At 39.2% G+C, this 12,593-nt stretch overlaps 1 protein-coding gene across 10 annotated transcripts in view; it reads left to right on the top strand.

The window, feature by feature from the left end:
* The window catches only part of MSRB3 (methionine sulfoxide reductase B3), an 83,046-nt gene that overhangs the window by 49,133 nt on the left and 21,320 nt on the right, over window positions 1-12,593 (top strand). For 7 of the 10 annotated variants that reach the window (XM_063396531.1, XM_063396533.1, XM_063396534.1 and 4 more), the window contains one exon: window positions 590-670. The exons of the other annotated variants lie outside the window; for them this stretch is intronic. In XM_063396531.1, coding sequence (XP_063252601.1) covers window positions 590-670 — 81 coding nt within the window. The remainder of the gene's footprint in view (window positions 1-589; window positions 671-12,593) is intronic. 10 annotated transcript variants of the gene reach the window in all.

Genomic DNA, 12,593 nt, shown 5'->3' with positions numbered 1-12,593 from the left:
GCATTTACATAGCCAATGCTCACATCTTGTATACTTGTGTCATATTGCTTCTATTATGATTTTAGTTTGTGAGTTTGAAGTTACTTGCTTTAAATATTTCTTTAATAAACTCTATGCTAAGATTGATTTTTGGATCTTGACAAAACCCAGAGGGATTGCATGGAGGATAGCTTCACACATTTTCTGCCATCACCCCCTTTATTTTAGTGCAGTCAGCAAAACTAGGGTGTGGAGCAGAATGTCACATGTCTGCTTTTCTGCTGAAGGGAAAATGCTCCCTGCAGAGCTTCAATTTGCTTGGTGGCTTAAGCTACAAGTTTTTTGACTGTCTTTTGAAGCAGTTCTCCTGTTAGGCACACTATTCTGCCTGCTGCTCCCTTGGCAGTGAAGGCAGGGTCACGGCTTTTCCTCGGGTAGCGGTAAAATCTGACACTCTTGTAGCTGTGGTGTGGGCCTGCTCAGTACATGTCACCAGACCTTTCTGCCCTGCGCTCCTGGTCCCATTTTCATCTTTGCCCCAAACTCTGTACTTGGAACTGAGAATTACTAAGGTTTAATGCCTCAGTCTCATCAGTGCTGTGTCTTTCAGAACAGGTTTCGGCTAACAACCAAGAGCAGATGGTAAAACCAACCAACACCAAGGCTGAAAACCCTCTTATCATTGTCAGAGGTACAGCTGCCTTCCCTTTATAGGGAGAGCACCCATTTCTTCTACCAAGAAGCTGTTCATGACAGTCAGCACAAGGACTCTGAGTGTCTCTTTCGTTCCCAATATATAAGAGCAGGGGAGAAGTGACAATTCTGGCAATATCAACTCAATATCTACCACCCAAATAAAATATCACTGGTTTTGTTTCCCTACCAAAGCACTTGCTATAACTTTCCCAAACTAGACAATAATCCCAGACCTCCCGCTGACTGAATGCATCCTGTTCACTCGAGGTGCATTGGCCATGGCATCCTCATAAAAAAAACCCCTTCTTTTGTTGGGGGGGTGCAATGCCCTATGTAGCATCATGTTCTGCATTACACAGACCTTTGAAAAGTATCAATGTAGTGTTGATTTTAAAAGGGCTGCTGGCATGAGTCTGTATTTATGCAACCTCAAGTTTCTTGAAGATACCTTAAGGTATTTTCACATCCTTCATTTAATTTTGAATTCCCTAGACTGTCATTCCTAAGGAAAGTAATGATCCTACAAACTGGAACAAACATGCTTTGTTCTCATTTATCTTATGTTACTCAAAACAGTTCAAGTGTTGAACATGAGAATGAGGTAATTTTATTATAGAATACATATTTTTTCCCAGGGAGATGTTTGACAACTATTGCTTGCTCTAGATTAACCTCAGTGTTAATTCCAGTTAACTTGCAAGTCTAGATGTGCCCTTAATAGACATTTATCAATGCTTATTATACTTGTCTTTCTGAGAAATATTTATGAAGCATTGAAGAATTAAAACAAGTCTTTCTGAAGCAAGAAGAAAGTCAGAAATACAGCTTTTAAAGTACCCAGTAGGCTCACAAATGTAACCCTGGAAATGTTGTTCAACACTGAAATATTAGACAAACATTGTCAAAAGAAGATTAATTGGAACTTGAGCATTAACTTAAAAGAAGACTGCAATATTCCTACAGTGACGATCAGGATTTATCATACAAATAACTATAACATCTGTAGGGGACACACATTTTTCATATCATGACTAACAGTTCCATCTGAGAAACTTCTTTTTCTCTGATGATTCTTCATAAGTCTAGAGCTGGCAGAATTTCTGTCTCAGAGACCATGGGGTTAGCTTCACGCTGTTAGAAGATCTTTTAAATGAAACAATTTTTCTTTCCTGTCAAAATATGATGAATTCTACTGGTACTTAAAATAGATTTTTTTTTCTAACAAGTACTTGAAAGCAAAAAAAGGTTGTAGGAAAATATTTTTTTCTTCATAATTTGTTAGAGAACAAAGTAAACCACACAAAATCCACAGGTGAAACCATTTTGTTCTTATTATCAGTATTTTGTTAGTGTCTAAAATGCTTATTGCGCTATGTGCTTGGTTAGAAAATTTCAGAATTTAAGAACATAAGAATTATAATTAATAGAACTCATTTGATGAATGCTAAATAGATTTTTGCTTTTTATAATTTAGAGTAAAGTAGGTCTTCAGGGTGCTGTTCTGTAACAGGAAGAAACTGTAGATCTCAAAAGCTGTTGCTGAACACTTTAAACCCCACCTTAGTAATAGCAAAAATAGAAAATGCAAACAACTCGTGCCTCAGCATGCCCCCAAGTCACCAGGGAATGGTAATGGTGAATTTCCTACTGCCTACTGGGAAGGCTAGAGTTTTCTTGGGGCATCTCATGTATGTAATATTTGCTGCATACTGCATGTCACTGTAGAGGTGAGATGTGATATTCAAATTAGAGTGTTTGTGGTGAAACTATGGGCAAAAAAAATCAGGTTTTTTCCATGCTAGAAAGAAAGGACTAATTCATGGACAATATGCAAGGACTCCAGTGGAGCCTTTTCTGTATACCTGTCACTCAGGCCATGGAATGTAGAAAGTCAGAGAGTGCAGGGTGCAAAAGGGACAGTCAGGGAAGCACTGTGCTGTACAAACCTATCTGTGCACTGAAGAAAGAGTGCCCAAAGACACACAGTGCCTTCAGCTGTGTCCATCATCTGCTGTGCCAGCTTCACACTTCTCTCAAAAAGAGAGACCTATCTCCAAAACCTGTTCTTCTGTCTCCCTACTTCTATATATCAAATGAAGTGTAAAGACAATGCATGTGATTTCATGTCACTGTTGGCGTCACTACTTTGGAAACATTCCAATTAGTATCAGGAATTAAGCTATAATAGCTGCCATGCACCTAGAGGCTGTCCTGAGGGACAGCTACACATGAGCTTTTGTTGGATTCCTGCTGTCCCAGCAATCAAATACAAAGCAAGTCAAGGAGCCCCCAACAGTTCCTGGAATTTCTTTTGCCTGCCTTGTCTGGATTCACAGTGTCAGCCAGTGACTCTGAAGGTCATTTCTCCTCTCTGCACATTGCATTTTCCACCAGAATGAGTGTATCCCCACGTCTTCAGCACTGCACAATGCTGCCACCTCATCAAGGTTCCCATCCGCTCCTTTCTCACCTCTTGTGTTTACTGGCATCTTTCCTTTAATGTGGCCACGACAACGTACTAACTTGCAAGGCTACATGATTCAGCACAGGTGCTAGAGAACAGATGAACAAAATTATAAGGTTAGGGGGTGATCAGATGTTTTCCTCTCACAAATTCCTCTTGGCTACATTTCCAGATGTTCTGCAATGGACTTTCCAAACTCTCTGTATTGATGCCTTGAGAGGCTACCTAGAATAGAGGCTAGACAGTGTTCAAGGAATAAAGTAGGTATTTATTAAAAAGGCCTTCAAAGGATACACCTCGGGCAGTACAAGAACCTGGCTGAGGCTATACCCAGGATGGATGACGGACCACAAGTTTTCACACTTTCTTAAGTTTGGTCCATTTGCATATTTGGGTTAATTGTCCAATTACAGCTTCAGGTTATGAAGTCCCATCCTCCCAGGCTGTTCTCCTCAATTTGCTGTTTATACTTTTTGGGCCTGAAGCTGTAACGGTGTCCTTGGTCCTCAGGCTGGAAAAGGACTGTTTTGTCTAACTACCCTGTGAAGAGAACTTGCTAACACTTTCTATGAACTTCAGAGTTATATACTAATGCAGTACAGAATCTGGGAAATATGGAAGCTAAAACTTAAGGCATCAGTATCACCCCTGATTTCCCCTAGCCTGTCATCAGTCCCATTGTATGAAAATCATCAGTACCACTATTAAGAGCATAAAGAATCCTCTGCCCAAGTACGAGAGAAATTAATACCAAAAGACATTTTGAAAGGGAGTAACTTTTACTGACCTCTGCTACCAGGGAAGCACAAAAAAAATGTAACTTGTCTGAAACCTTAGATTGACAAAGCAGCAAATACTTAGTAAAAACATCCACTGATCTAATTCATCAAAGATTTAAATACAGATTAATAAACAATTTCCTAAATTTTACTGATGTCAGATTCTCCACTCAGGTTGTGTTAGATCAGTTCTTAATTTCTTCTTAGAAAGGCTAAGTACTTTCAGGAACAGGAAGGAAAAGTATTTGGTGTTCTTAACAAAATCATGTTGGCAAGTTCAACAGTCACCCTACAATCAGAGTATTTGGTTTAGAAGTATTAAAAAGATCTCTTGCAGAATCTCTAACAGGGAAAAGTGGCAAAATAAACAGAGATACTGAAGAACAGGGATGCTCCAGAGCTTTTTGGATAAGGTAATTTACCTCTCCAGGTTCTCTTTCAACTTAAAGGAATTATGTCCTTCTTTCTGGCCACCACCAGCTTGGACACTTGAAAAGGTACATGGGATGGCACAGAGAGATGGCAGGAGACAGTTACTGCAAAAACAGAACAGCAGCTCAGATTATCTTGTCATTACTTGTCAGTGCTATTTTGTTCTTGGCATTAACAACTCTTCACACAGATTGTTGGGGATGCAATGGCTGGGGAGCACGGCCTGTTATATTTGTTCAGCAGCAAGATGAGCATTTAGTCAGATGCAAACTGAACCATCTGGTGAATGTTGCAGGGCCATGCCATGATGTGACTTGGACCATTAGATGGCTGGGACATCTCAGTGGTACATCCCAGGGAACTGTGTGCTGATGTGTGGTAACTGATTATTGTCTGTTCTTGTATCGCTTGTAAAAGCTTGGCATCATTTCAGTTGTGACAATCTGGAGGTGCTTGGCACTGCTGTGACCAGAACTGAGCTCAGAGGAAATCTAGAGCTGTGTAAAACTATTGGGACAAGCACCACACTGCCAGCCTCATCAGCCTCTGGAAAAGAGGGGGTGAGACCGTGGCATTCACGGGTGCCCCGCTGAAGCCCTCACACACACTGTGTGTCAGGTGGCTCTCAGCAGCTTATCCACGGGATAGGCTGCAGCCACACTCCTGGCAGAGAATATCGGGGTGTTTTCTGCCTGTGTGCCTTGATGAATTTAACAGGAGAGGATCATTATGGTCAATATGCTCACTCTTGTTCTCATTATTTTCTCACTACTAAAGTGCATTTTCCTGTTTTAGTTTTAAGCAATGTTTCATTAAACACGATATCTTTTGTGGCTGCATGCATGTTGTCCAAAACAGCACATCTTCTGTTTTGATTAGCATGGTTTCTGAGGTTATGAATTTGAGTAAGAAAGAGATGCAGGGTATTTTTATTTCTTCCCTCTGGATTTGTTAGAGGAAAAAAAACTTAACATCTTGTTTGTACAAGATGATGAGAATGATATAATACAATATTACTTGAAACTGGAATAAATCTTTTATTTTTAAAAAATCAGATTGTACAAACTAGCTACATGATAATTATTAATGACAGAAGATTCAATAAAGATTAAAATATTTAATGTTTTTCTTTCATTGATGTAGTGCTGTAATTTTATGACCATTAAGAAACCATATGAAAGATCTGTCAGCTTTTGCTATTTCACATTTTAGTCTCTTATCAAAACTGATTTCAGGTTTTGTAGTACTAAAAGTAAAAGGAAAAATGCAAGCTGGTTTTAATCAGACTGGAATGTTCAGTGATCACCTTCACAATCTTTAGTGCTGATCTGAGTATGAAGCAAAAAAGATTAACTTGTCTTTTGTTGACTTAATTTAGTGGCAACCACCACCTTTAAGATGTAATGGTAGACAAGTTTGTGTCATACCAATGCAACTGCCACTGTACATGTGAGCAGCCATCTGCTTAGAATTAAGTCCTAAATCAAAACACCAATGAGATCTAATGCTGCCAGTTTAAGTTAGACACAATTTACACAGTCTTGTGAGTAAGGCCATCACAATGAGGTCTAATGCCAGACAAGAGTGAATTTGGTTACAAGGCCTGAAAGCATTTCTGAAAGGAAAGAATTGTGGCCCTATGTGATTAGATCAGGAGTCTTAGCAACCTTGCTTTCCACCGGGGGGTGAATTACCAGTTATTGTTTTGTATATAGTTGTCTTGCCCACTTATTGCTCTTTACAAAGTTGTCCCAACCTTTTCATCAGCCATGATCCAGGTGTCTGAACAATCTTAGACTGTATACTCCAATCCAAACACTGTGCTTATTGAGATCACAGAAACAATATTCACAGCATTTGATTGTTGTGAATAAAACTGAAGCACCTAATTTAGCACTAATCTTTTCTCTTCTTTACTAGCTGTAGCAATGGAGGTGCTTTCATTATCTGCATAATATCCCCTTCAGGTCATGTCTGTGTCTGGCTTTCATACAATCTCTGTGTGTCTGGTAGCATTTCATTTGGAGGAATATTTTATGCAAGCTATTACCCTGTCAGGGGAGTGGGATCATCTTAACTAACTGTGACTATCTATCTATCTGTGACTGTGACCCTCTAAGCTTCATCTCAAGTTAGTTGGAAGAGATTAACATCCTCAGATGAGTTCATCCCTTCTGCTGGAGAAGTCTGTTTCAGGGTACACTGAATCACCCTTTTGAGTGTCCATCAATTTTAGAGCTAGGCACATAACTCTGATGGTAACAGATTATCGCTGGAATGGATGTACCTAGAGTTGGGGATGAGTGGATGGGATCCCCAAGTAATTTTCTATGGCTGATGCTGTGGAGGCTTAGTAGGATAAAAATAAATTTAAGAGAAGAACTACAAAACTGCTCCCAAGTTCTTCTGCTGGGTGTCAGTAACCCTTTTGTACACAGAGCTTTTGTGGAGGGTATTCATGAAAAAGATGAGTTTAGCTGTGATTATTTTAGTTCTGTTTTTCTTTGTATGCATTTTCATCTCCTTTTTTTAATCTTACCTTTCCTAAATGAACCCAAATCTGCTTATGTGTCTCCAGTAATGGTTTCCCCAGAGAACTGCTTCATTTTTATAACTTTTTCTTGAATTATGAGTAAGAATTGTCAGATATGAAAAAGCTGATTAAATATGTTTTGCAAACAGATCGTTCACCACAGCTAATCTGTTCACAGGCAGGAAGAAAAACATGTAACTCAAAGAGATATGTCCTAAGGATAATAAGAGTGAACAAAAAATGTATCATATTCAATCTAGCTTCAGTCAGGGCCCAGATATTAAACTGGTCTTTGGCAGGTTTCAGAAAGCATGTGAAATTTTTGAAAAGCTTAGTAGGAAGACATTTTGCTGATTTTAAGTCACTATTGAGAAACTTTTAGAAAGTCAAAGTCTTTTACTCTGTTAACTGCTTTAACCAAGCTAAGGAAGGCTGACACAATAAATGCAGATAGGAAAACAGAAGGGTGTATTTTTTAAAAATTAACATTTAAAACCAGAAGCATTCTGGTTTTGCGTCTTAATTTTCAAGGAGGTGGTCATGAGAACAGAATTCCCGTGTTTATATTCTCATTTTAAAAGTGTTTACCTTAAGATTTATGGATTTTTAGAGTACTCATATAGTCACTTCCATACTATTATCTCTCCTTCAGTCAGTGATTTTTTTCACTGTCACACACACTAGAAGAGATTTAAATGGAGTTTAAATACTGAATCAAAGAGGAGTGAGATTTGAAGTATCAATGCTCAGCACCGACAGAATATCTGGAAAACAATTAAGATATATTTAGGTTGAAGGGTGGCAAAAAAAAAAAGTGCTTGTGAATAAAAAAATCTGCTGCATAAAGTACTGTGTTGAGAGCATGAGGGTCCTTGAAACAACTTTAAAACGCATGAGAGGAAGATACAGTGTTTCACTGGAATGAGAGCACTCCCTGCTTTCAAGTATAGTAAGAAAAACCTGACTGAAAGACTACTGTCAGAACTGTGCTTTAGGTCATGATCGTATTAAGACTATGGCTAAGTGAATTTATGTGGGTCATCACTTACCCTGTTAACTGGTGGAGAAGAGAACTACAGGAGCTCTCTTTTTAAATCATTCTATTTTCTTTACTATCTGCATGTGTGACTCTTCCCTGGCCCCACAATGACAACCTATCTCAGACGCACCTGTATCTGTATTGCTGTGGCAGTATGATTAAACAAAGCAGCAGCTGCTTTCACTCCTTTGGTTCTAGGCATCGCAGTATGGACCATACAATAAGCAAGCCTCAATCCTAAAAAAGCAAAGAAATATACATAGCAAAACTATGTTAAGTATGTTAAGTAATCTTAACTTCCTTGCTCTAGTCTCTGTAAAAGTAATTTATTTAATGATACATTAACATAAGGTTTCGTGTTCCCCTTGCTTTCTCACACCAGGAAGGTCTCTTCCCAAAGGATGTACTCCTGGCCAGGACATGCCACACACCAGTTAGACTGTGGGGTGGGACATGCCCCTTCCTGGGCTCCTATTGCTGGGAGGAGGGAGAGAGTGCCTGACCACCTCCACATCTCCTGTGAAGACTATACACAAGTCCAAGTCTGGCACCTATGTTGCCCCTTACTTGGGTGCCTGTTGGTATGGCAGCCAGAGTGGCAAAGCAGCTTGACTGTATTTAGGTGGGAGTGAGGACATGGACCTTTATCCAATCCCCATGGCCTTAAGATGATCAAGACAGGGATGGACCGTACAGGGACTCCTTCCACCGCTGCACCCCATACCCTCCTTCCCACATTGAAAAGGGTTCTTGGAAAACTGCAGAAGCTCAAACTCATGAGATTTCTCCTGGCACTTTGCCTCTGAGAATGTTTCTACTTATCCACAGAATGACTGAGCTTTAATGAGTTTCTCATCATTTGTACAAACACTAACAGTATATTTCTTTCACTCCTCTGCCAGTAGTTCCTACATGTTTTTTTAGTTTTCATAAGCTGTCTTGTCCAGTGCCAGGGTTAAACCTCACACAGAAGGACATGGACAGTAATACTAAAATGCCTAAGTAATCAAATGTGTTACAGCCTGAAGTTCTGCTTTAACATTTGGATGGGACTGTGTTACTTCAAATTTAATAACATAAAGGTGCTTTGTTAAAGAAGCTGAAAGAATAAGACAGAGTGTTCATTAAATTTATGAAGTTTAATAGATGAAGGGCATGCTGTGTCATCTTCCCTGCAATGTAAAGAATAAGATTATCTAAGTTAGGCAGACATTCTACCTTTAATTCAGGCTGTATTTACAGAAACTTACCACCCAATTCTCATTAGTTCAATGATATGGTTTATTTGTGCAGGTCTGTTTTAGAACTGATGAATGATGGGGAATTAGAGCTACAGCAATGATAGTAGGTATTTAAAAACATTCAAAGAAAGAGTGAAGAATGTCACCCTCTCAGGAAACAAACTGATACATACTGAAACTTATGCAAATATTTAAATTATCTAATAAAGGTCAGTGAAGAAAAAGGTAAGAAAAACAGTTGCATAGAATAAGCACAGGAAAGTAGATTGTTAAACACAGGGAGAGTAGAAAGATACGCTAGTACAAAGCTACATAATACTTGTTGCTTGTTCTGCTCACCCAGTTTACATATTCAGATGGATGCAGTCTTTGCTATATGTTCTTACAGTAGAAAGAGGTAAAATCTTCAAACAGAAAATGCTAAAATTAGTCCCAGAGGGTGGGGTAGCCAGAGCTACAATTGTAAGATTTTTCATTTGGGGACTAAACTTGTATGTGCAAACAAGACTGGGGTCTTGTGTATCCAGGCAAGTTTGTTTTAAGTTGGCAACCTGAAGGAAAAGATTTTGGTTTTTTTTCTTTGTATTGAACTGGGGCAGCCTATGTACCACTCAGATTTTTTGACATACATTGATATTGGAAAGGAAACCTTTCGAACAAAGACTTGCACCATACGCTTGCAAAATGAAGTGTGGAAAACTGTTGAGCTGTTTGGTTTTTATTCAAATTCTCTAACTTTTCCAGTCAAAATCTTTTACAAAATTTAAGAATTTTTCAGAAAGTTTTTGAGACACCTAGACTCTGATTTAAGGCACTATTATTATGTAGCAAGAAACTAAAACCCAAATTCCCAAACCTGCCATCAACTTAAAACTCAGGCCCCATTTAATTGGATGCTTAATAACTGGCACCCACAGGTTGGTTTCCTGATTGCACAATCACCTGGCTGTGACAGGCTTTCTCTTCTGTTCTGTCCTGGTACAATGCAACTGAACCCCCCTGTGACCCCTGGGAATGCCAACAATAGAGATGATCAGACACTGCACAAAGAGCTCTCCAAAGGGTGCTCACTTTGTTTCAGGCCTTTCTAGAAAAAATTCATAGTTTTGCAAGTATTTTAGACTTAACATTTCTTAGGGTGTAGATTAAAAAGTGTATTAAGAGTAGCAGTGTGAAACAAATATTACACCTAGTGATAGTAGTGCTGAACACTGAAAAATAAAAGTTGAACATCGGAAGATTTGCTACTGAGGCTTCTTCCTCCTCCTTACTCCACCTCCTCCCTCAAAAATACACCAGTGGGATGGTGCCTTGTGCAAATGAAGCACCATCTTGTTTCATGCCAAGAAGTTTAATCCAGGTGAAAGTGAGTCTCTGAAGCTGATGTCAGGTACAATCTGTACAGGACATTAAGCTGCCTTCAGGGGAGTGAAGTACATTTATAAGGTCTGTTTTGGAACATGGGTCAGAGGTCCTCATGTCCTCTAGTTCTTGCTCTAAAGCCAGAAGCTACAAGGCTTGTTTGGGTTTCAGTGAGCTGCTTTATGGGCTGTTGCTTGTGGCATGGAAACCAAGTCATTTGACAGCCACTGACACTGCTGTTGGCTCTGTTCTCTTCCTGCAGTGATTGGGACAGTATTTTACTTCTTAAGTTTCTTTACAGGAAAGAATCCTATTGAGAACACCTGAAGTGATACAATTAGAGCATGAGCATTTAAAACCATGGGTATACCTCATTTTTCTAGGGAGCTTGGAAGATGTTACAGAGCGCATAAAAATTTTTTTGTATGATTGCAAATTAATCAGGGTACTAGACACCCTTTACATTTCAGTGTAGGTTTGGGCTTAGAACACTCCCTTCTAGGCAACTGAAAGCAGGTATTTTTTTCTAAGGCTAAGAGTGCCCTGCAGCCAGAATGTGTATTATTTTGGTTGTAATCTCATGAAGATGTGAAAGGTAGAGGGAAGACCCAGCAACCTCTGACATTCCAGTCCCTGCAACTTCCATTGTTGCAATGCTGCTAAATATCCTTTGACCACTCAGAACTTAAGTAAACAGAGATTGTGCTTGTGGGAAGTTATGAAGTATTTTAGAAAAAGTCTGAATTTGTTGAATAGGGTTGGATCAGTACTGGACTAGCTTGGTGTCAAAGGTTAAACTTTGTTATACCAAAGATAGGGTTGGGAACTGACATACTGTAGCTTTTGAGTTTTTATTTTCTATTTTTTTAAGACCTCACACCATGCTCAGGGAATGAAAAGTACAGTGTATTTCAGTCCCTTTCCAGAATAGCGCATCCTCCACTACTTGATCACTGTGAAAATATATAGCCCAGGTAATTTAAGTTCTAAATTCACATACTTTGCCTTTTGTAATTCTGAGACAGAGGAGATCTTTGGAATTGAAGGATTACAGGCTTATTTGAATTACAAAGGCACTGACCTCAAGCAGCCTTCTAGTCAAATCTGTTGCTTGTGTGGTCAGCTTATAATCATGTTTCTGTGATACCAGTGCACAGATGTAGTGTCAAAGCTGAGTTCAGAGGTTTAGTTTATTCTAACAGCATAGTTTTTATCAGTCAAGGATATCACAGTAAGTCATCCTTGCACTCCTTGCCCTGTTTTCTCACCTTCCACCTCACGTTGCCTCCAATGTTTGTTTAACCTCTTAGTCAACTGATTGAGCTTGTTAGCCCAGAAAAAAAGTTGAATAATTTTCTTCTGGGTTAGTGAATTAAAATTTCTCCCCACAAATGGATAAGAACCTGAGCTGGTGAACACTGAAGAAGAAGCAGAACTAGGACAACTAACTGAGGGTAGGGGAAAGAGAAGGGAAAGAAGCTGATAGATTGTTTCAGCCATCCCATGGTACCTAAATCTTTCCTGTAAAGCTCCTCCACTTTGGATACAGAATACCTGAAATTGTTTAGAACAGAAGCTTCCCATGAATCTCCATGGGACCTCCTGAGTGGCAGGTTACTGACTGTTGTGCGTTGAGTGCATCTTTGGTGAAAGCCATCCCTAGGAAAATGCTTGCTTCCAGCAAATAAGCATTTCATGTTCCCTTTGTTTAAAAATCAGCCTTTTAAAATGGAAGACTTCCTACTGAGCCCTTGTCAAGATTTTGTATTTTGTTTTCTCTGGTGAGAATGTTTGTACAACCTTCCTTTAAGAAGGAACCACAAACTCATCTCTGAAACCTAAACAAAGTCTCTGTACAGCTCCTTCCAAGGGCAAATCAAGGCTACAGTTCCTTGACTTCTTATTCCCAAGCACACACTGCCTGAGAGGAAGCTCAAACATCCATTTGCTGCCTTTTTGAGAAAAAGGGAAGAAAAAAGTAGTGTAAGAAAAATCTAATAGATAGAAGAAACAGTGGAAGGGCTCACAATGAGAAGTGGTATACATAGGATGTAAAAAACATTAAATC

This window comes from Prinia subflava, chromosome 4, assembly GCF_021018805.1.
Source record: "Prinia subflava isolate CZ2003 ecotype Zambia chromosome 4, Cam_Psub_1.2, whole genome shotgun sequence".
Taxonomy (NCBI): Eukaryota; Metazoa; Chordata; class Aves; order Passeriformes; family Cisticolidae; genus Prinia; species Prinia subflava.
This window is presented reverse-complemented; position numbering and strand designations above follow the sequence as displayed.